The 19,527-nt window shown below is 57.4% G+C and overlaps 3 protein-coding genes across 3 annotated transcripts; 1 reads left to right on the top strand and 2 right to left on the bottom strand.

Moving 5' to 3' along the window:
* Positions 1-1,214: 1,214 nt before the first annotated feature.
* NSFL1C (NSFL1 cofactor) lies at positions 1,215-9,200 on the bottom strand. Its single transcript, XM_038158505.1, has 9 exons — positions 9,044-9,200; positions 8,229-8,326; positions 7,579-7,653; positions 6,323-6,488; positions 5,911-6,003; positions 5,140-5,249; positions 4,579-4,716; positions 3,928-4,092; positions 1,215-2,984 (listed from the first exon to the last, which is right to left on the bottom strand). Exons 1-9 carry the CDS (start codon positions 9,143-9,145, stop codon positions 2,822-2,824), a joined length of 1,110 nt encoding a protein of 369 aa, XP_038014433.1. The 5' UTR covers positions 9,146-9,200; the 3' UTR covers positions 1,215-2,821.
* LOC119710036 (signal-regulatory protein gamma-like) lies at positions 9,146-16,222 on the top strand. Its single transcript, XM_038158508.1, has 6 exons — positions 9,146-9,412; positions 13,339-13,415; positions 14,313-14,672; positions 14,798-14,996; positions 15,377-15,416; positions 15,740-16,222. The coding sequence occupies exons 2-6, from the start codon at positions 13,352-13,354 to the stop codon at positions 15,863-15,865; spliced, it is 789 nt and encodes a 262-aa protein (XP_038014436.1). The 5' UTR covers positions 9,146-9,412; positions 13,339-13,351; the 3' UTR covers positions 15,866-16,222.
* LOC119710033 (signal-regulatory protein beta-1-like) lies at positions 10,330-13,049 on the bottom strand. The gene is made up of 5 exons (XM_038158504.1): positions 12,444-13,049; positions 11,759-12,118; positions 11,241-11,552; positions 10,767-11,114; positions 10,330-10,613 (listed from the first exon to the last, which is right to left on the bottom strand). The coding sequence occupies exons 1-5, from the start codon at positions 12,508-12,510 to the stop codon at positions 10,414-10,416; spliced, it is 1,287 nt and encodes a 428-aa protein (XP_038014432.1). The 5' UTR covers positions 12,511-13,049; the 3' UTR covers positions 10,330-10,413.
* Positions 16,223-19,527: the final 3,305 nt, after the last annotated feature.

Genomic DNA, 19,527 nt, shown 5'->3' on the forward strand with positions numbered 1-19,527 from the left:
AGGTGATTTTCTTGAAATCACAATATCTCTTCCCTTCTCTCTTTTTTTCCTGTTCTGCTGTATTACCCCTTCTCGTTAATTAGCTAATGATTTTTGCTTTATAGCCTATTTTATTTTATAGCTAAACACTTCACCAGCTCACAGAAGGAAACAGTTTAATATAGGAGATTGCATGTATGTCACTTCCAGTTGGTCCCACAGGCTCTTTTGTCAGGTTTGGAAGAAGACAGGTCTGCCTTGGTCACTGATCCCACCTCAGCACTCCCTCGGGCAGTGGGGCAGAGCTGACCTGCTCACCAGGAGACAAGCACTGCTCATTACTTACAGAAACCAAGGAGAGAATCAGAGGCAGGAGGAGCTGCAGCCGTGTCCCAGAGGTGCTCACAGACACAGCGCAGCACAAGCTGCAGCTCCCAGCAGGAGTCGGCAGAGCTCCTCAAAGAAGCCTTCGAGGAGGAGCAGCTTTTCTGCAGCACTGCCACCCTCCGGCTCCAGGGAAAATTCCCTCTTCCTGGCTGAGAAAAATCCCTGAGCCCCTGGGTTTATCCCCTTTCCCTCCCACCGGCAAGGAGAGAGCTGGCAGCAAAGCTGGATGTGGAAGTTCCCACCGGTAAGCAGAATCTGCACAGCAAACCCTTGGGATCAGCAGCTTGGAGGAGCTGCTGTCTGGCTGCCAACCCTCCCTGAATTTGGGGGCACCAACGTGGCCAGTTCATGCAAAGACCACGGACAGCAGCTGGACAGCACCTCAGTGCTCTCATACCCTGGCTGACAAACAGGAGCAGGAGACAAGTAACCCTTCTGTTAGATAAACTTTCTTTCTGGGTCTAGGGGCGCATCCGATCCAGCACTCTGGAAGATGCTGTCCCAAGTCCCCAGCATGGCACATGTGAAGATCAGGATTCAAGAACTCCACAAGGCAGTTGTGACTCTATTTAACTCCAAGTGAAATTCCCTTTCTTAATTCTCCCTGCTGGTTCACACAGGTTATCACACATCCCCAGCAAGTGATGCACAGGCAGGTGAACCACAGGCTCTCCTGTCACAAAAAATCATCTTTAAAAATGCTGCTGAGAGGCTGAATCTCATTTAGTAGAAGACAGCTCAGCACAGGAAGTCTGCTCGCAGAGCAACCCAAAGAGGAGACACCCTCAATGAGCATGATCCAAAATCTGAGACAGATGGCAGCTGTTATTAGAAAGGGTCAAACACTGTTTTCCTGTTTGTGGGCTTTTAATGACAATTTTCACAATAATTTACAAATTGGTTGTTACGCACACTTATGTCCATTTAGTAATGAAAATTGTGAGTTAATTCAGCTCCCAGTTGAGAAACTGCTGTAAAATGCCCTTGCTGAGGACTGAGCTCTGGTTTGCGCTCTTCAGGCAGCCAGGCCAGTTCCTCACGCTGAACCTGCCCAACCTGCCCGCCCTCCCCAGGCTGCTCCCGAGCTCCCTCTGCTCGCACCAAGGGGAGGACCTGGAAGTTTCCAAGCGCTGAGGGGGGTGGAGTGACAGCTCAACGGCCGCGGGGCTCAGGTGTGCCTAAGGCAGGATGGGGAGGGAGCGTCCCAGCCCTCGGCAGGGCAGCAGAGCAGCCTTTCCCAAGGAGCCCACTTCCAGGGAGCCGGAGGCTGCAGCCCACGACTCGGCACAGCTCTGGGCTCAGCTCAGAAGCCCAGAACAAAGACAGAAGCAGCTGAGGGGCAGTGCAAAGTGCCATGGCACAATACTCCATGGCAGCTATGCCAGCCTTACCAGTGCCTCGTGTCTGGGCCTAAGGAATTCACCCACAGGATACTGTTCAAAGGATGGAAAGAGATGGAGACCTGAGCCCAAAACACAAACAGAACAGATCAACGCTGGAGAATTCCAGGACTTCAGCTATGTTAGTCCTCAGAAGAGGAGAGGAAATACATCAAAGGGTACTACAGCCTTGAGTTTACCCACCCAAGCTGTTGCAATCATCTCAATAATTCATCTCAGGACAGAACTTGCTTTCCAGTAAGACAGATTCTGTTTGCCTTTTACTTCCAGTCACTTCAAGCTGATTCAGCTTTGTACCTTCTTGGAAAGAAGAAGTCAGCAGCAGGGTTTCTCAGAGAAATGCAATACAGCAATTTAAACCTGCAGCCAGTCTGGCCTGTCAAAAAAAGCGAAGGCAGAGCAGGTGGGGACTAGAATGAATCCCCGAAGAGTTCTGCTGAAGGAAGGAAAGCCAGGGATTGCTCTCCAGAAAAGAATGGGAAGTGTTAAACCTTGCACCTCACACATGTCGGAGTTTTCCCCACACTGAGCTCTTTCACAAAGACATCCCCCATAATGCTTTTACAGGAGTGGAACCATTATCCTGACAATCAGATCACCCATTCTCAGATAACTTATATTTAATGCGTGAAAAAAAGGGAGTACTTTACAGCAGTCCCTGGAGAGAAGAGAAAGGACTGTGGTGAGCAGTCCACTGACAGAAACTGCTCCCAAGAATTCCCTTCCCCCTTGCCTTCCTCCCCTTTCCGAGTGCAGTAACTCAATCCACAAGGTAACTGAACTCTCCTGGGGGAATCTGGGGCACAAGAGGCTGCAGCTCCTTTCCAAACAAATTCGTTTCATTTCTTTATTTTGAAGTCCACTGATCATCATCATCATCATCATCATCATCACAAAAAAACCCCATGGGAAATGCAACTAAAGAGAAAAAGTCCAACCAAGACCTAAGAACCCAGAGCTAGGAGCAGATGTGGGCCTGCGTGGCACGGCACCGGCGCACGCGCGGGAGGAGACGACGCCGAGCGCCGCAGCTGCGTGGCCAGAGCTGGGCTCCTTTATGTCAACCGCTGAACGATGACAGCGTTGAGCAGGTTGGCTTCCTTCAGGGTCTGGTTCTCATCAGTCAGCTCTTTGTTGGGAAAGGTGGTCATGAGGACGAAACTGGTGGCAGCCATCGCTGGCCGAGCATCTACTATGAAGAGCCGGATGTCACGGATCCTGCGCAAAGGGATCAAACACACAGGGTGACGCCGTTACTGCCCAGCCCGGACAAGTGACTGCTCTGCCCAGAGTGTGCAGCCCTGCAGCTCTGCGTTTGTATTCCAGCTCTCACCACAGGCCACGCCAGGCTATTCTGATTCAACCTGCTCCCGTTTAGTGAAACAGCAGCAGCTGCTTTCTGGGCTACAGGCTCAGCTCGCTGTTCTCTGTGTGTGTTGTCAGGGGTTATCTGAAACTGAAAGCCTCCAGACCCTCTGCTATGAACAATTAACAAACTGACACTTTCTGAGCTTGTTGCACACAGCAGAACCCAGAGGATTTCAGCTCCTGTGAGCGACCACAGTGACACAGGATACATTTCCAGAACTCAGTCACAGGCAGAGGTTTTTGTAACTTTTTGCCCTGAGCTTGACCCCGATAGAAACTGGAGGAATGAGTATAAATTACAAGATCAGGAAGGTGAGAAGGATTTCAAGAGATTTCGAGTGAAGCAGTGGCGTACCTAAGCCAACTTTGCTTGTCTAAAGAACAGAATTGTGGTAAGAGCATCCCTTGGTGCTCCATTCAGCACAGGGAACAGCCTCATAAAAAAGCCTAAATTGAGTCAGAGTAACTGAACCAGGCTCCTAATTATCTGCCAGTTTCCAAAGCCTTTAGAAAAGAATCAGTTTTTTACAGGCAACATCAAGGAAAGTTCTGCTGGTAACACTTATGCTCCCAGGTGTTGGATCACTGGCTATAATCTATCCCAATTTGGGAAGCAAATCCTACCCAACAGTTAGCAACTGTCTTCAAAACACCACAACAACTTTACTCCCTTTCACTTGTACAGAAGGATGCCCGGAGCTCCTTCTGGCAGCCTATCCAGGATTTAGCACCACCAGTGCCCTGCCTTGCAGGGCCATCTATGCCTTGCCCGTGCTCCCTGTTGTGCTCGTACCTGTGGCTGTGGTTGAACTTCTGGACCAGGCGCCCGCCGTCAGCGAGCCGGATCTGGATGTTGGTGATGGGCTCCGACTCATCGATGACGATGGCAGAACTGGCTTTGGCTTCGTTCTCTGCCTGCTGGGCTGGCGAGCTGGTGCCCATCACCTGGGGCGCGGTGCTGCCAACAGGGAGACGCAAGGTGAGCTCTTAGAAACCAAACTCACCTGGCCACAGGGTACCAGATCAGGCAGCAAGTTCACTGTCTGCCAGGCCCAACTACCAGGGCTCCTCCACAAGCAAGCTGCAAGTCAGAATTCTTGAGTCAGCCAGTCAGCAGGAACTTGTCTAGAAGTTCAACTCTGACCATCCCCTTTGGTGCCATGGGTCCTCACAGCCACAAGTTAACAGGGGAAGTGTGAATTGGAAACACTGCTCCAGTGCAACACACCATGGAGGTTCCAAACTAGGGATCTGGCTCCTAGCAGGGAGAGCCTGGGCCACCTCACAGTAAACATCACTAAGAATTGTTTCCTTAGAGGAACAACTCCCATCCCACAGGCACCCAGCGCCTTTATTTCAGAAGGATGAATCAGAAAGCTCCACCTTCCAAGGCTTGAGTGACTCTCACATTACATGTAGTAAACCAGGGTCACCATCTTCTCACCTGCCCAGCTTCTGTCCTTCTCCAGTAAAAGCTCTGAAGACACTTTTAGGTTTCACATACTCCTCATCACGGTGATCTTCCATGTCCAGGTTGACCTGTCCGCCCCGTGCTAGCCTGCGCAGCTCAGCTGGGACTTCCCTGCAAAGAGAGTGCTCTGAGGCAGCTGCCTGAGGCAGCAAGGCAGGAATGTATGGACAAAAAGCCCAAGATCTCTGGAATTTCAGGAATCACAGTGAGCCTTTGCTTAACCGACAGGGCAGATGCACACCTCCCTGCTAACAGACACAAATTAAAGTTTACTTCCCCCTGGCCCTCACCTGCCATGACACAATGCATCAGAAATTCTCAACACAAATATCAACATGTCTGTTCACTTCAAACCCACTCCCTGTTTACCTGAACCAAACGTTCCACAGTAAGAGTAACTAATTTCTTGTAAGAATGTGAAATGTGAATGTGAAATTTCTCAGGTGAAATGTGCCATGGATTCAGAAGCCTGGATTCCACAAACACTCGTGTTTCAGGGAACAGCTGTCCCTGTTCTCCCCTCTCACTACGTACCCTCTGCGGATGTCATCGAGGAACTGGGCATTGGACGGATCCTGGTAGCTCCTCAGCTCTCCACTATCCAGACTGAATCCACTCTTCCAGAGCTTCAGTACAACGTGCACCTGGCAGCAACCCCAAAGGAACAATCAGCCTCACTGAGCATCTTGGTGACAACAAAAACTGAAGCAAAGTGAAGTTTCAGATGGGCAGAGGAGCTTCAAGGTGCAAAAACATTCCAGCAGGCTTCTCTGAGCCGAGGGAAAAACCCAAAGCACTGGCTTTTATGTAATGGTCAGGTGTCAATTCCTAGAAGGTGGCACAATGGTCCCCTTCTGGATAAATATGGCTGAAGAGCCAGGAATGTGCTGGGTGAGGAGCCTAAACCTGGCTCCCACCACAGCCACAACCTTGTTCGGTCACAAACCAAGCACAAGAGAATCTTGAACTGATGCTGCCAGCTCCCATCTATGGATATATATTGCATACATACAATAATGGATAAAGAAGAGCTGATTTCCCAGAGCTCTTTGCACACTATTTTTCCTAATCTGCACTTCTAAGAAAAGCTCAGATTCTTAATTAAAAGATCATCAGAAAACTGCTTACCCAAGACCTAATCATCTATTATTCTCTACTTGGAAATCCCACAGGAAGCAGGATTTACCATATTTCTGTCCTTGTGAATTTCTATCAAGCTTCGTATCTCTCAGGGCTGGCAAGCTCAGTAGCTGGAGCAGAGAAATCCCTGGAGTGACAGCTACAAACCCAAGCAGAGATACTCACATCCTGAGAAGAGTTTGGTCTCCTCTCTCCTGCCACATAAGCTGACTCCTCCTCTGGAGTAGCCCCAAGGCGATATCCTCCCCCTGCGAAAGGCTGTGAGAGAGAGGCAGGCACAGGGTTACAGAACCACACAGGCCCAAAGAGCTGCTCCCCTGTTCCCACCACCCCTGTGGGTCAACAGGGGCTTCACGGCATCAGCAACATCTCCTGCCCTGCGGGCAGTGACAGCTTCAGCAAGTTAACAAGCGTGGCACAACTTTTCTTGCCACTGTGACACACAAAATGGAGCTGCACTAAGAGGAGTCCAGACTCAGCTGCTGAGATAATTCCAGGATTCCTCAGTACCAAACAGCTGGCAGGGTGGAACCTTAACTGAAACGGGGAACAGAAGAAAGAACTCCTCCCTCCTCACCTTGGGCTTGCTCGTCTCGCCACCACTCTTGGCCGTCCGATCGACCGCCACGGCGCCGTGCTCCTTGGCTCCCTTGAACAGATCCTCCACCAGCTCGTTGGGACTCTTCTTCCTCGGAGGACCCACGATCTGCTGGCCACTCCTCTCTGAGCCGCCGGCATAAAACCTGACAGAAAGCACCCAGCTCCTGGTCAGCCCTGCCTGCTGCCTCTGCAGGAGCCTCGGGCTGGATCAGGGCTCGCTCGGTGCTTGTGCAGCTCAGGAAACCCCCTGGATCTACAAACCCTGGCTAGCACCGGTGTGTCCCACCGCGGCCACCTGCAAGCTCCTGTGCTGCGAAGACTTTATGTCAATTCCTGTAAATTACCCGTGGATCCGTGGCAATAAAGTGGTAACGATGCTCAGACCTGGGAAGAGGCACAGCCCAGAGGGACAAGCCCAGTTTTAAACAGCGGTACCAGCTCCATTCCCCAGCTGAGCAAGGCTTCCAGCACATCCTGACCTGCCAGAGCAGCATCCAGCTGGAATTCTGAGGGAAGGCACACGTTCATGCCACACAAAGGATGGATCTCAACTGGAAGCAATGGATGCACAGTCAGTGAAGTGCAATTAAGCACTTCTGGAAGATTGGGTTGATTAGCTTCCAGATGGCTTGTAGCACACAGAGTGAGCCCATGCAGGCCGAGCCACCCCTGCAGACGCATCAGTTCCATTCCATTTACCTTGCCCTCAACCTTAAGGGTATTTAACTACTTAGAGCTGCCACTGTAGGACACTGTCCTGCTAATACTCCATGTTCCCCCTGGAAAGGGGCCCTCCTTTTCTGTTTCTGACTCCACACTCCATTACTTTACCCTTAAGCAACACTTAAAAGAAAAGAATCCCAAACCGTACCCCCGACCAAAATAAACCCCCAAAACCCCAAGTAGTAAGAAAACCAATCCCTGCATAATTCCCACATGTCCGTTCCCTGTGGACACAAATGAGGATCTGGGCTGTTTGCTATTCTTAACCCAGGCCTTCCACATCCCACTTCAGGCTTTCTCTCAGTGCTGAGAGCTGGTGCTTACACAGCTGAGCACATGCCTGTGCACAGGCTTTGCACTGACAAACCTGCCCTGCCAAACCTCAGACGGTTCACGGCAGGAACTTCCTATCCCTGCAATCCTGGTTTTTCCAAAGAAGCTGTACACAAGCAGCAAGTCCTCCCAGAAGGGATAAACTCCCAGCGTTTGAGCCTTCAGCTGCAAACTCACCGCTGTCCCTCCTCCTCTTCATCATCCTCCTCCTGGGCGTGCACAAGGTCTCTGAAGGAGGTTACTCGGTGGTCACTGCAAAAATCCAGCAAGAGGGATGTCAGCCTCCAGACACATTCCCTGCCGGAACATTCCACGCTGCAACAGGCTCCTTCTGCAAGGTGGGCTCTGCTCACCAGCACCTGGCCCCAGAGAACTCTCCCTTCCTGACAAAGGCAGCAGCTCCTCTTTGGCACTGCACAGCATTCCCTTACTGCAAGGGCATTTGGTAAGGTGAAATTCACTTTCTTGTTTTGTGAGATGCTCAGCTTGATCAGCTCAGGTGTCACACAAAATCAGAAAACATTCTTCCTGCAGAGATATGGTCTGCTTAAATGAAAGGTCCCTATCAGACTGTTTTTAATGTCAAAAGATAAACCAAGCTTTTCCTGAGCAATGAGGCAAGTTTTCCTAACTGAGCCCTGGCTTAGCTGTGCAGTAACAGCCGTGCCTATGATGTACAAACACTCGGGTTCTCACAATTTCTAGAGAGCAAGGTGAAGCAAACCTAAACACAGAGCTGCTCCTCCTGAAAATGAACACAGCCAGTGCTTTAGAGAGTGTGTGTGCTCTGCCAGCTTTCCAGTCCGGAGCTGGAGCTGCCTCCTCACCTGGCTCCAGTGCCTCTGGATATGGAGCTGGGTGTGGGCTGGGGAAGGGTCAGGATGTCCTCGTCACCCCCGTCCTCATAGAAACTGGCAAGTGCAATCTGGAAAGGAAAACCACCAAAGCTCCTCAGCAAAAACACACACAAACAACCCAGCTGAAGCATCTGTCACGTTGGATCTCCTGAGACACCTCACACTAAAGACACTTCATGTCATTTCCCCTGCTGCAGGTCCTGGCAGAGACGAGGCCTCGGCGGGTTTGCTATTTGGCTGTGTCATGGCAGGACACTCAGTGCTGCAGGGATGTCACCCTCCCTGCCAGGGAATGTCAGGGCCCTTCTTCTGCAGCACTTCTACAGGAGTTATGCCAAAATTACTCTCCGAAACAGCAGCTTTTGTGCCATCCATGAACAGACTCGGAATTTAACACAGCCAGTTTGAGGAAGAGCAGGGACAGGAGCAGGTCAGAATGGTGGCTGACTCCCCCTCAGTTTGTTTGCTGACGGCGCCGACAGCACAGCACTGACAGCCTCGCCAGAATTCCAGGAAAACCTACACAACCCCGGCAAACCCCGGCCCCACCGTCCCTCACCTCGCGCTACAAAGCGAACGACAGAACCAGGAGGGGCCTCAGTCTCAGCCAGCCCACGGCCCCGCCGCCAGGGCTGAGCGCGGCGACGGACGGGGCGAGGCCTGAGCCGGCGGGACACCGACCTCCGGCCCAGAGCTGCCCCGCGCCAGCGCCACGGCCTCCCGAGCCGCGGCCCCGCCCATCCCCGCGCCGGGCCGGGGAGGGCGGAGAGCAGCGGCGAAGGTACCTGGAGGTCCCAGCCGGCGGACTCGAGGAAGAACCGCGCTCGCTCCTCCTCGGCGCCGGTCACGGCCACGAACTCCCTCAGCGCCTCCTCCCTGTCCGCCATCTTGCCGCGGTGCAGCGCCCAAACCGCGCCGGCCGCCCCGCCCCGCCCCCGCGTGCGCCGCCAAACCCGCCCGGCCGGAAACACCCGGGGCGACGCGCGGAGCCCGGCCCGCAAACAGCGGCCCCTGCCGGCCGGGAGGTGGCACTGCACCGCGCCCGGCCCGGAGCGGGCAACGGGCACCGGGCACGGGACACAGGGCACGGGACACAGGGCACCGGACACCGGACACCGGGCACAGGGCACCGGGCACCGGGCACGGGATACCAGGTACCGGGCACCGGGCACCGGACACAGGACACAGGGCACCGGGTACCGGGTACCGGGCACCGGGCACCGGGCACAGGGCAACGGGTACCGGGTACCGGGCACAGGGCACCGGGCACAGGGCACGGGATACCGGGCACCGGGCACAGGGCACCGGGTACCGGGCACGGGATACCGGGCACCGGGCACAGGGCACCGGGCAGCGGGCACCGGGCACAGGGCACCAGGTACCGGACACCGGGCACAGGGCACCGGGCACAGGGCACAGGGCGCCGGGTACCGGACACCGGGCACAGGGCACCGGGCACTGGGTACCGAGAACCAGGCACCGGGAAGCGGACCCGGGGTACCAGGCACAGGGCACCGGACACCGGGCACAGGGCACCAGGTACCGAGCACTGGGCACAGGGCACTGGGCACCGGACATCGGACACGGGTACAGAGCGCCGGTTACTGGGCACCGGGCACGGGATACCGGGCACAGGGCACAGGGTACCGGGCACAGGGCACAGGGCACCAGGTACCGGGCACAGGGTACCGGGCACAGGGCACAGGGCACCGGGTACCAGGCGCCAGGAAGCGGGCCCAGGGTACCGGGCACAGGGCACCGGGCACGTGGAAGAAGGCACCGGGCATGGGGTACCGGGTATCAGGTACCAAACACCAGGCATGGAACTGGGCCCGGGGTACTGAGCCCCGGGCACCAGGCGCTGGGCACCGAGCACTGGGCACCAGGATGGGCAACACCAAGCACTGGAGCGAGCAGCACCGAGCACCGAGCCCCGGAGTGCAGCACTGGGCACCGAGCACTGGGACGGGCAGCACTGAGCCCCGGAGTGCAGCACGGAGTCCCGGGGACGGGCAGCACCGAGCCCCGGAGCAGGGCGGGTGTACGGCCACAGGCGGGGCCGGGCCTGGCGGCGCGGAGCAGCCACGGCAGCCTGTGCACGCCGGTTCGTTTATTTGCAGACAGCCTGTGCACGCCGGTTCGTTTATTTGCAGGCTCACACATCACTGCTGGCAGCGGCCAAGCCCTGGGACCTGGCTCCAGGGGCCGGGGACTGAGGTGGAGCAGGGTTGGGCACCATCTCCAATGCTTTTTCCTTCATGCGCTTGAAGAGGAAGAAGAGGAGCCCACCGAGGAGCCCCTTCTCCAGCAGGATACCCATCCACAGGAGAAGGAAGCTGGACAGAAGGTTTCCACCTGCCATGGGGACAGAGGATATGAGTGACCAGGGCTCAGGGAGAGGCATCCCAACCTCCCACAGGGAGACTTTCCAGGGACTGCAAGCTTCCTCAGAGGGTGACACCACACAGCCACCCTGTCAGGCACCCCATCCCAGCAGCTCTGACACACCCTTATCCATCTGGAACCCGCTGCCCAATCCTCCTTCGGTTGGGTTGGAGATCCACAGCAAGGCTGAGCTGTTGACAGGGGCCTGGGCATCGTGCACCACTATGCAGGTGATCGTGGACCCGTTTTTCTCCTCCATCGCTTGCACCTCCACCTGGCTTCTCAGCTCAAACAAGCCCTGGGGCAGCTTCCGAGGCAAGGAGACGTTCTGCACCTTCATCTCAATCCCATTCTCCAGCCAGGAAACGGACACTTTAGCTGGGTAAAACTCCCTCACGAGGCAGCTGAAGGTCACGGTCTTGTTCACCTCAACGGGGCTCGGCTCAGCGCGCACTTCCACGCTGGGGGGAACTGGGAAGAGAGGCAGAGCTTGGTGTTTGGTGTCCCCGGCTCTGCTGCCCACAGGGCGCCCTGTCCTCCTCCCAGGGACCCCAGCCCCACAGAGCAGGACACCCCAGTGCCAGTCCCAGCCCTCACCTCGCAGGACTCTGCTGAGCTGGTATCTCCCACGCAGCGGGGCCGGCAGCGTGGAGTGCTTCACCTCACAGATGAGCTGCGAGCGAACATCATCCTTCTGCAGGGTCAGCACTGCTGTGCTGGACATGTTGTAGGTTTTCATCTTCCATTCCTTGACCTGGGGTGGCTGAGCCCCCACGGGGTTGTTGTTCTTGAACCATTTCACCTCAATCTTATCAGGAAAGAACCCTCCAGTCGTGCAGGTGAAAGGCACCGGCTCCCCCGGCCTCTCTCTCTGCTCAGGCCCAGACACGAGCAGGGGGCTGGGTTTGGCTGTGGGGAGAAGCACGGGGCCATCAGAGCAGCTCTGGCCCCTGCCCAGCCCTGGGCCTGCCTGGAGCAGAGTCTCACACAAGGGCCTGGCGATGGCCACGGGATCCTCTCCTGGAGCAGCCCCGAGCCCCTTCCCCATCCCTCTCTGCCTGAGCAGAGCCCGCTGGGTGCTTCCCATCAGGAGCTGCTGCAGGAGCCCCACTCACCTTGCACAGACACCTTGGTTCCATTGCCACGCAGAAACACCTCATCATCACCAGTGTCCCCCTTGACAAACTTCACGCAGTAGTAGGTGCCCATGTCCTCAGGCTGAATGTTCGCGATGTGGATGGTGAAGTCTGTGTCAGACCCACGCACTGCTTCCGTCACACGGGGGAAGGCATTCTCGTTATTCTGGTTATAGACAGTCGTGTTCCCACTGCCCCAGCCCTTCAGCCATATCACAGGACCTGGTCCAGCAATTCCAGACGTGGTGCAGCTCAGGGTGAGCATCTCCCCCACTGCCACTGACACCTTGGCCTGGGGCTGCTGCACAGTGAAGCCCTGGCGCGTCTGGGCATCCACACCTGGGCACAGAAACAGAAAGGTTTGCAACTGACAACGGGCCCCAGGGCCAGGCCACAGCACGAGGCATCATCAGACCCCCTGAGCCTGGAGCAGGAGACAGAGAGACATTCCTGTCCCTTGTCCCCCAGGCTGCTGGGAACTGCAGGATGAGAGCCCAGACTCCTGCTGGGTGAACTGAATTTCATCTGGAGATAAAAGCAAGCTGGAAGGGAGGCAGCGAGAGGAGATCCCTGGGTACCCATGGGCACAGGGAAGCACTGCCAGGCCTGCAGGGTGGGAAAGCGTGCATGGGAAATGTGATGGAGCTGTGCAGGCCCCACTTACCCGGCTCTCTGCAGAGCAGGAGCAGCACCAGGCACACGAGAGGCAGTTCCTGTGCCACCAGAACCATGGGTATTCCACGCCTTGCTCCCTGATGGCTGGGCTTTGCTCAGCTGGATTCAGCTCCGTTGGACTCTGCTGCACTGGGCTCAGCTGACTCAGCTGGACTGGGCTTGTCTTAGCAGGGTGCTGGACTCTTACCCATCAAAGGGGAAGGAAAGGGGCCACCACCAGCCCAGTTCCTCCATGCAATCACGTCCCATATGCTTCTCAATGCCTACATCATCTCCTGTCACAACGCCGGTCCACAATGGCAATGTCCACCCCACTTTCCCCTCAGATGAGTGCCATAGCCATGGGCACGGGCACCGAGCAGCCAGCAAGAGGGACCCCGGATCCAGCACGCTCCCCCGCATGGCCAGCCTGTGCTCAGCAGCCTGGGGTGCCGAGGGGACGCCCAGCCCTTGCCAGCAGGATCGGGGTGCGGGATGGGGCGTCCCGCGGGTCGGTGGTGCAGAGCAGTGCCCGGGATACACCGAACTCCCACATCCCGGGGCCCCGCTGCTCCTGCCCCTCACGGAACCGGGGAGGACGCAAAGCCGCTCCCTGTGCCGAGCCCAGAGCAGCCGCTCGGTGCCAGGGAGCGATGCCCGGCGGGGTCTCGGCAGGGTGATGCCCGGCGGGGTCTCGGCAGGGCGATGCCCGGCGGGGTCTCGGCAAGGTGATGCCCGGTGGGGTCTCGGCGGGGTGATGCCCGGCGGAGTCTCGGCAGGGTGATGCCCACCGGGGATGATGCCCGGCGGCTCTGCCGGCCCCCGCTCGCCCCGGGCAGACACCAAAGCGTTAACCACCCGCTCGCCTCAATTTCCTGTCCCGCTTCCCCTTTTCCTTCCCAAAGTTTGGCAGAGCCCATGGCCACGGCAGCAGCTCCGCTCCTGTCCGGGCAGCGAAGCCCCGTCCAGCAGGAGCTCTCGGGTGAGTGGGAAGTGGGACCCCCCAGAGCCTCTCGGAGCTCCCCGGCCCCGTCTGCCCCATAAACGCGAGTGGGCGGCGAAGATGAACACCGGGAGGGGCGGAGGGTGGTCCTTCCCCGAGCACCTTTTGGGGTCGGACCGTGCCCGGGGGTGCAGAGCACCCCCAGCCCCGGGGGTGGGCACAGCCGAGTCGAACCCTGCCGAGCCGCTGCCATACGTGTCGGGGACTTTGGGCGGGAGAGGTTTGGGGATTGGAGCGGGTTTGGGGAGCAGGAAGGATTTTGGGACAAGAAGGAGTCGGGGGGCTGTGCTGAGCTCCAGGGCTGCACATCCCTGCCTAGAACACTGGCTGTGAACCCCAATTCCTCGCAGAGCCCCAGTGATCCCGGCTGGTGTGGAGCAGAGCCAGGGTGTTAATGTTTAACAGCACTCAGGAATTTTTCCTGCCAGGAGTTCCCCTTGGCTCCCTCTGCTCCTCTCTGGCCTCCAGGCAGCCGCAGCCCCTCCTGCAAATGACAGAACAGGATGCGGATTTATCAAATCATAGAATCGCGGAACTGTTTGGGTTACGAAAGCCCTCTGAAATCCTCGTGTCCAACCCTTAACCCAGCACTGCCAAGGTTACCAAGTGCCACATCTACATGCCATCTAAATCCCTCCAGGGGTGGTGACTCCACCATTGCCCTGGGCAGCCTGCTCTTTTTTCAGATTTGCCCCTTGTTAATTTTGAATCAGTTTTTGAAGGGTGTCCTTCCTCCCAGTGCCTGCATGTTGTCTTTGCCACATCCCAGGATATCTTTCAGCTGCAATTTGGGGGATACTGGGACTTGTCTGCCTGTGAGGCTGCCCTTGCCTCACCCCATCACTCATCCCTGAACCCTTCTGTCTCTGTGCTCAGGTGTGGATGCCCAGGCAGGTCAGAACTTCATTCTGCAGCAGCCCCAGGCCAAGGTGTCAGTGGCAGTGGGGGAGACGCTCACCCTGAGCTGCACCACATCTGGAATTGCTGCACCAGGTCCTGTGATGTGGCTGAAGGGCTGGGGCAGTGGGAACACGACTGTCTATGACCAGAACAAGCAGGATCCCTTCTCCCGTGTGACGAGAGCAGTGAATGAGTCTGACACAGACTTCACCATCCACATCAGGAACTTTCAGCCCGATGATGTTGGCACCTACTACTGCGTGAAGTTTGTCAAGGGGGACACTGGTGAGGATGTGGTGTTTCGGCATGGCCGTGGCACCGAGGTGTCCGTGCGTGGTGAGTGCAGCCCAGCGGGACACCTCTCCCAGGGAGCCCATCCCATAGCCCCCACCCTGCCCACAGCGAGGTCCTACTCTGCCCCACACCCACCACCTTCTCCTGCTCTGCCTCTGTCTCCACAGAGGCAGCCCTGCTTCCTGGAATGGTGGCTGCAGCTGTAGTGCTCTGCTTCCTCCTCCTCGTCCTCTTCGTGGCCCTTTGCATGTGCAGGAGGAAGCGCCAAGCGGGGGTGGGCAGCCCCGGCCCAGCCAGGACAGTGGCCATGGGCAGCTTCTCATCTGTCCCTCTGCGGGGCTGGGCAGGGACCCCCAGCACGCCCAGGTTTGTACTCAGCACTTCTTCCTTCTGCACCCTTAAATGGGCAAACTGTCTCATCCACCTGCTTTATCTTGGCTTCCTTTCTTGTCTGGAGCTGTAACTTGCCCCAGAAAAGGTCCTTTACTCACAGGGGCACTGTTCTGTTGGTTCTTTCTGCGTTTCATGGAAACTTCATGGTAGGGAGCACCCAGTACCAGGGAGCTCTTGCAGCCCCTCACCCTGTGTCTGAGCCCAGCCCAGACGTGCAGTCAGCACTTTGTCCCTATTTGCCTTCAACAGGAGATCCTGCTGAAATTCAGGAGGGGCATTGAGGGCTGTGCTGGGTGGGGAAAAGACCTGGCTTCCTTTAGTTGTGATGGCCATTGTTATCCTTCCCCCCACAGTGAAGTCCTGGTTGCAGAGAGGTCCCACCAGCCCAGACAGGTAGGAGTGAGCTGTGAGTATGGGGAAGCACATCCCATGCTGATGCCCTGGCTTGCAGGAACCCTGCAAGACTCTGGGGCCAGGGGGGACTTCGGGTGGGCAGCAGCTGCCTGCATGTGGTCCCTGCACGCTCTGCACCATGGCACCATCTCTGCAGCTGTGGCATCACCAGCCTGGCTTGTACCTGGTTCTTGGTGTGCAGGGCCATGAGGTGGTCTCGGTGATCCTTGTGGGTCATTTCCAACTCTCAGCATTCTGATTTAGGGTTATTTTTGTGAGACATTCCTTGTGGCAGCATTCCCCATTTGTGTGCACTTTTGCAGCAGAGCAGCAAGGAGAACAGCATCCACTACGCCAACCTGCAGCCCCTGCCCCCGGCCCCGCGGCGCGGCAGGATCCCGGGCACTGCCCCCACCGAGTATGCCAGCCTCAGGGTAGCTGCCAAGTGACTGGTGGCACCACTGCCTGTGCGGCCAGGCTGTGTCAGGGTGGAAGAAGGGACGTTTCTGCAGAAGAAGAAGTGGAGCTGTTTGCATGGTGTACCCTCATCTCGGCTTGGCACACTGTGGTCACCATGTTTGCATCTCAGGGGAGCTCCCCCAGGACCTGGAAGATTTCTCGACCACAGGATGAGACCACGAGGCCGAGCACCTCTGCCTTGTGCAAGCTGTTTTGTGCTGATAACACCAGGAGGACCTCACACACACCTGTGTCCACCAGCATGGGCCTCCACCGGCCCTTTCCCAGGCCACAGGTCTGTAATTTGTGTTATCTTTTCACCACTCTCATTAAAGCCAGTAAACAGCCTGCTGTCCAGTCCTGCTGTGCTCAGAGCAAGAGCAATAGTGCCAGTCCTGCAGGGTCCTGGGGGGATGTGTGCCACCCCTGTGCTATTGCCAAGCCCCCATGTCAGGTCCCAGCTCCCGCCTGCCCCAGGCAGGGAACCTGCCCAGTCCCACGAAACCTGCATCTCCGGGCAAGGCAGCAGGAGGCTCTCAGGAACAGCCCCTGGTGCTGCTGCTGCAGGCTGGGGCCCAGCCCTCACCCACCTTCTCCTGCCCTCCTCAAGGGGCTCCTGATGCTGTTAAGGCCAGGGCGGCTGGTACCAGCTGGCCCTTCTGCCCCTTCCCCTGGTCCATGCACATCTTCAGCTCCACTCCCAGCCAGTCCATGCACATCTGCTTCATGCACATCCTCTGCTCCTGCACATCTGCTCCTGCACGTCTGCTCCATGCACGCCCCTGCCGCGGGCACATTCCCTGCTTCGTGCCCACATGTTTGGTGCCCACCTCCAAGGGAAGCAGGCCAGTGGCAGGAAGCCAGAGGGCCGAGGTGGCAATGGCAGGAAGCTGCAAGTCACGCTCCACACCGGGCACTGCTGCAGCCCCCAGCAACACCAGTCACCACACACAGCCCCCCAGCCACGATGTCCCCAGCCACGATGTCCCCAGCCACGATGTCCCCAGCCATGATCTCCCCAGCCACGATGTCCCCAGCCACGATGTCCCCAGCCACGATGTCCCCAGCCGTAGCAGCTGAGCTCTCACCACGTGTGCCCCCAGCACGCACCTCCTTGGCAGGAGGAACTGAGGCCAAACCAGGCTTTCCAGGCAGAGGAACCTGCTGCCAGCACCGCTGCCTGTGACCTTGAAAGCTGATACAATCACCAGTTTCCAGCTTTATCTACTTTTTTCTGTGAAATGAGAAAAGAGAAGTGAAACAAGACAGTGTGACCCAGGGGAACGGGGCTAGCAAGGAGATCCTTGAGGGGCAAAATTGTGACAGTGGGGAGAAAAGCCACCGCGGAAATTGATTTGCACGACTGAGTATGAGTCACCTGCTCTGGGGATGTGAGGTGGGGACAGTTTGGAGTCAGTCCTTTCTCAGGGACAGCTTGGGGACACTCAGCACCCTGTAGGCACGGGGGTGGTGATGAGTTTGCCAGGTCAGGGGTCCAGCACCTGGTCTCAGGCTGGCTCCCTCAGTGGGTTGGTTGGGGAGTTGGGGTGAAGCCTCTCCCAGCATAATGTCCCTGTGGAGCCATGACCAGGCCATGGATCATTTCCCAGCTGAGGCAGTGGCTCTCTGAGCAGCGCTTGGGTTGCCTGGGCTCTGTGCAGGGACAACACCAAAACTGGCAGAAATCTCACATCAAGGCTGTGAACACGAGTATGTAAAATACGTGGGTGAGACCGAAACCGGGGATAGACCTCGAGGAGCAGAGGAAATGAAATTCGAGGGGATTTAAGGCTTTTTGAGCACTGGGCTGAATCAGGAGGGGGGAAATCCAGTTTCATAGGAGCATATGCAAAGCAGGGAGTGAGCAGAGCACCGGCAGAATGCTCTGCACCTAGGAAAGGGCCCAGGTCTGCGGCTTACTGCCCAGGGGAGGGATTTGGTGGTTATTAAAGGAAAATCCTTTAAGCCTTCAGCCTGGGGTGTGCCGGCAGTGAAAGCACAAACAAGCGCCTGGGCACGGACACAAGGTAGGAGCGTGCTGGGGAGCAGAGCCTGGATCAGGGGGCAGGGCCTCGCTCGGGGGGCAGCGCCAGGCAGTGCGGGGGTCATGGAGTCACTGCTCATCCGTGCTGCTTTCCTGGTGCTGCTGGCTGCCACATCCCACGAAGTGACCTGCTTGGTCAGAGGGTGTGTGTGGGAGGCCGGGAGCTGCCATTGCTGGGGGGAGGCACAGGGCAGTGCTGGGCAGAGGCTGGCACCCACCAGGCTCCTGCTGCCACAGCTGGTGCCTGGATGGGTACTGGGAGAGTGTTGGTGTCCCAGGGGCAGAGGACACGCTGGCTTCAAGCAGGTTTTGGGCTATGTCCCTGTGCATGGACACTCTGGGGCAGTGCCATGCCAGGTTTACCTCGGCTGTTCCTCAGCGTGGTGTGTGAGCCTGGTGCCAGGACCTCATGTAGTGGCAGGGCCAAGGAAAAGGGCTGGGGAGGCTGATCTGGGCTGCACTCTGATGGGTTTCGGGGCAGCCAGGGGATGCTCAGGGCTGCTCTGGCATCTGACCCGCTGCTGGTGCTGGGAGGTGGGAAACATCTGGAGGTGCCAAGGCAAGAGGGCTGGCAGGGCTTGCCAGGCAGTGATGTGAACCACAGTGTGTGCCACAGTGTGTGCTGTGGTGTGTGCCACAGTGTGTGCCATGCTGTGTGCCATAGTGTGTGCTGTGGTGTGTGCCGTGGTGTGTGCCACAGTGTGTGCCACGGTGTGTGCCACAGTGTGTGCTGTAGTGTGTGCCACAATGTGTGCCACGGTGTGTGCCACGGTGTGTGCCACAGTGTGTGCCACGGTGTGTGCCACGCTGTGTGCCACGCTGTGTGCCGTGGTGTGTGCCACAGTGTGTGCCCTGGTGTGTGCCATGGTCTGTACCGTGGTGTGCTGTTCCATGCTGTGCCAGGGAGCAGAGTGGGCTGTGCCAGGAGCCAAGGGGAGCAGGAGCCTCCAGCAGACAGCGCAGAGTGACAGGGAGCAATCGCCCGGAGAACGGCTGATGGAAGGGGCTGGTCCCGGCAGCCAGGGGAGGGGAGCAGTGATTCAATTCACGCCGAGGAAGGGCATGGTGTCAGTGCACGGCTGGCTGAACTGGGGGATGCAGGTGTCTCCTCTGTGTCCTGGGGGACAGGAGAGGGCTGGCTGCACCCACAGGGAACGAGACAATGCTGAGCCGTGCTGGTGCCAGGGCTGGGCAAGGAGAAAAGGGAGAGACAGGGATAAATGCCCTGTGCTCGGTGCTCCGGCTCTGCGATGAGAAGCAGAGGCACTCCACAGTGGCAGTGGCTGTCACAGGGGTGGGTGCCCAAGGGATATTGTGTCTCCAGGAGCAGGCATCGCTCCAGCTGTCTCCTCCAGTGTCTGACAGGGCAGCAGCTCCAGCCAAGGCCCTGGTTTGTGGCTGTCTCTGTCCAAGACACCCTTATGCCCCTGCTCGGTCCCCATCCCTGTCCCAGCTACTGTGAGAGCGTGGTGCCCACACGTCACCAGGGAAAGACAGGCCAGTCCCTTTGCACATCAGCATCACCCAAAAAGCCACAGGTCTAAGAGCATCCGATGCCACAGGGACCCCACAGGTGCCACAGGTAGCCAGTGATGGTTTGGGGGCCCT

Source organism: Motacilla alba, chromosome 20 (genome assembly GCF_015832195.1).
Source record: "Motacilla alba alba isolate MOTALB_02 chromosome 20, Motacilla_alba_V1.0_pri, whole genome shotgun sequence".
Taxonomy (NCBI): domain Eukaryota; kingdom Metazoa; phylum Chordata; class Aves; order Passeriformes; family Motacillidae; genus Motacilla; species Motacilla alba.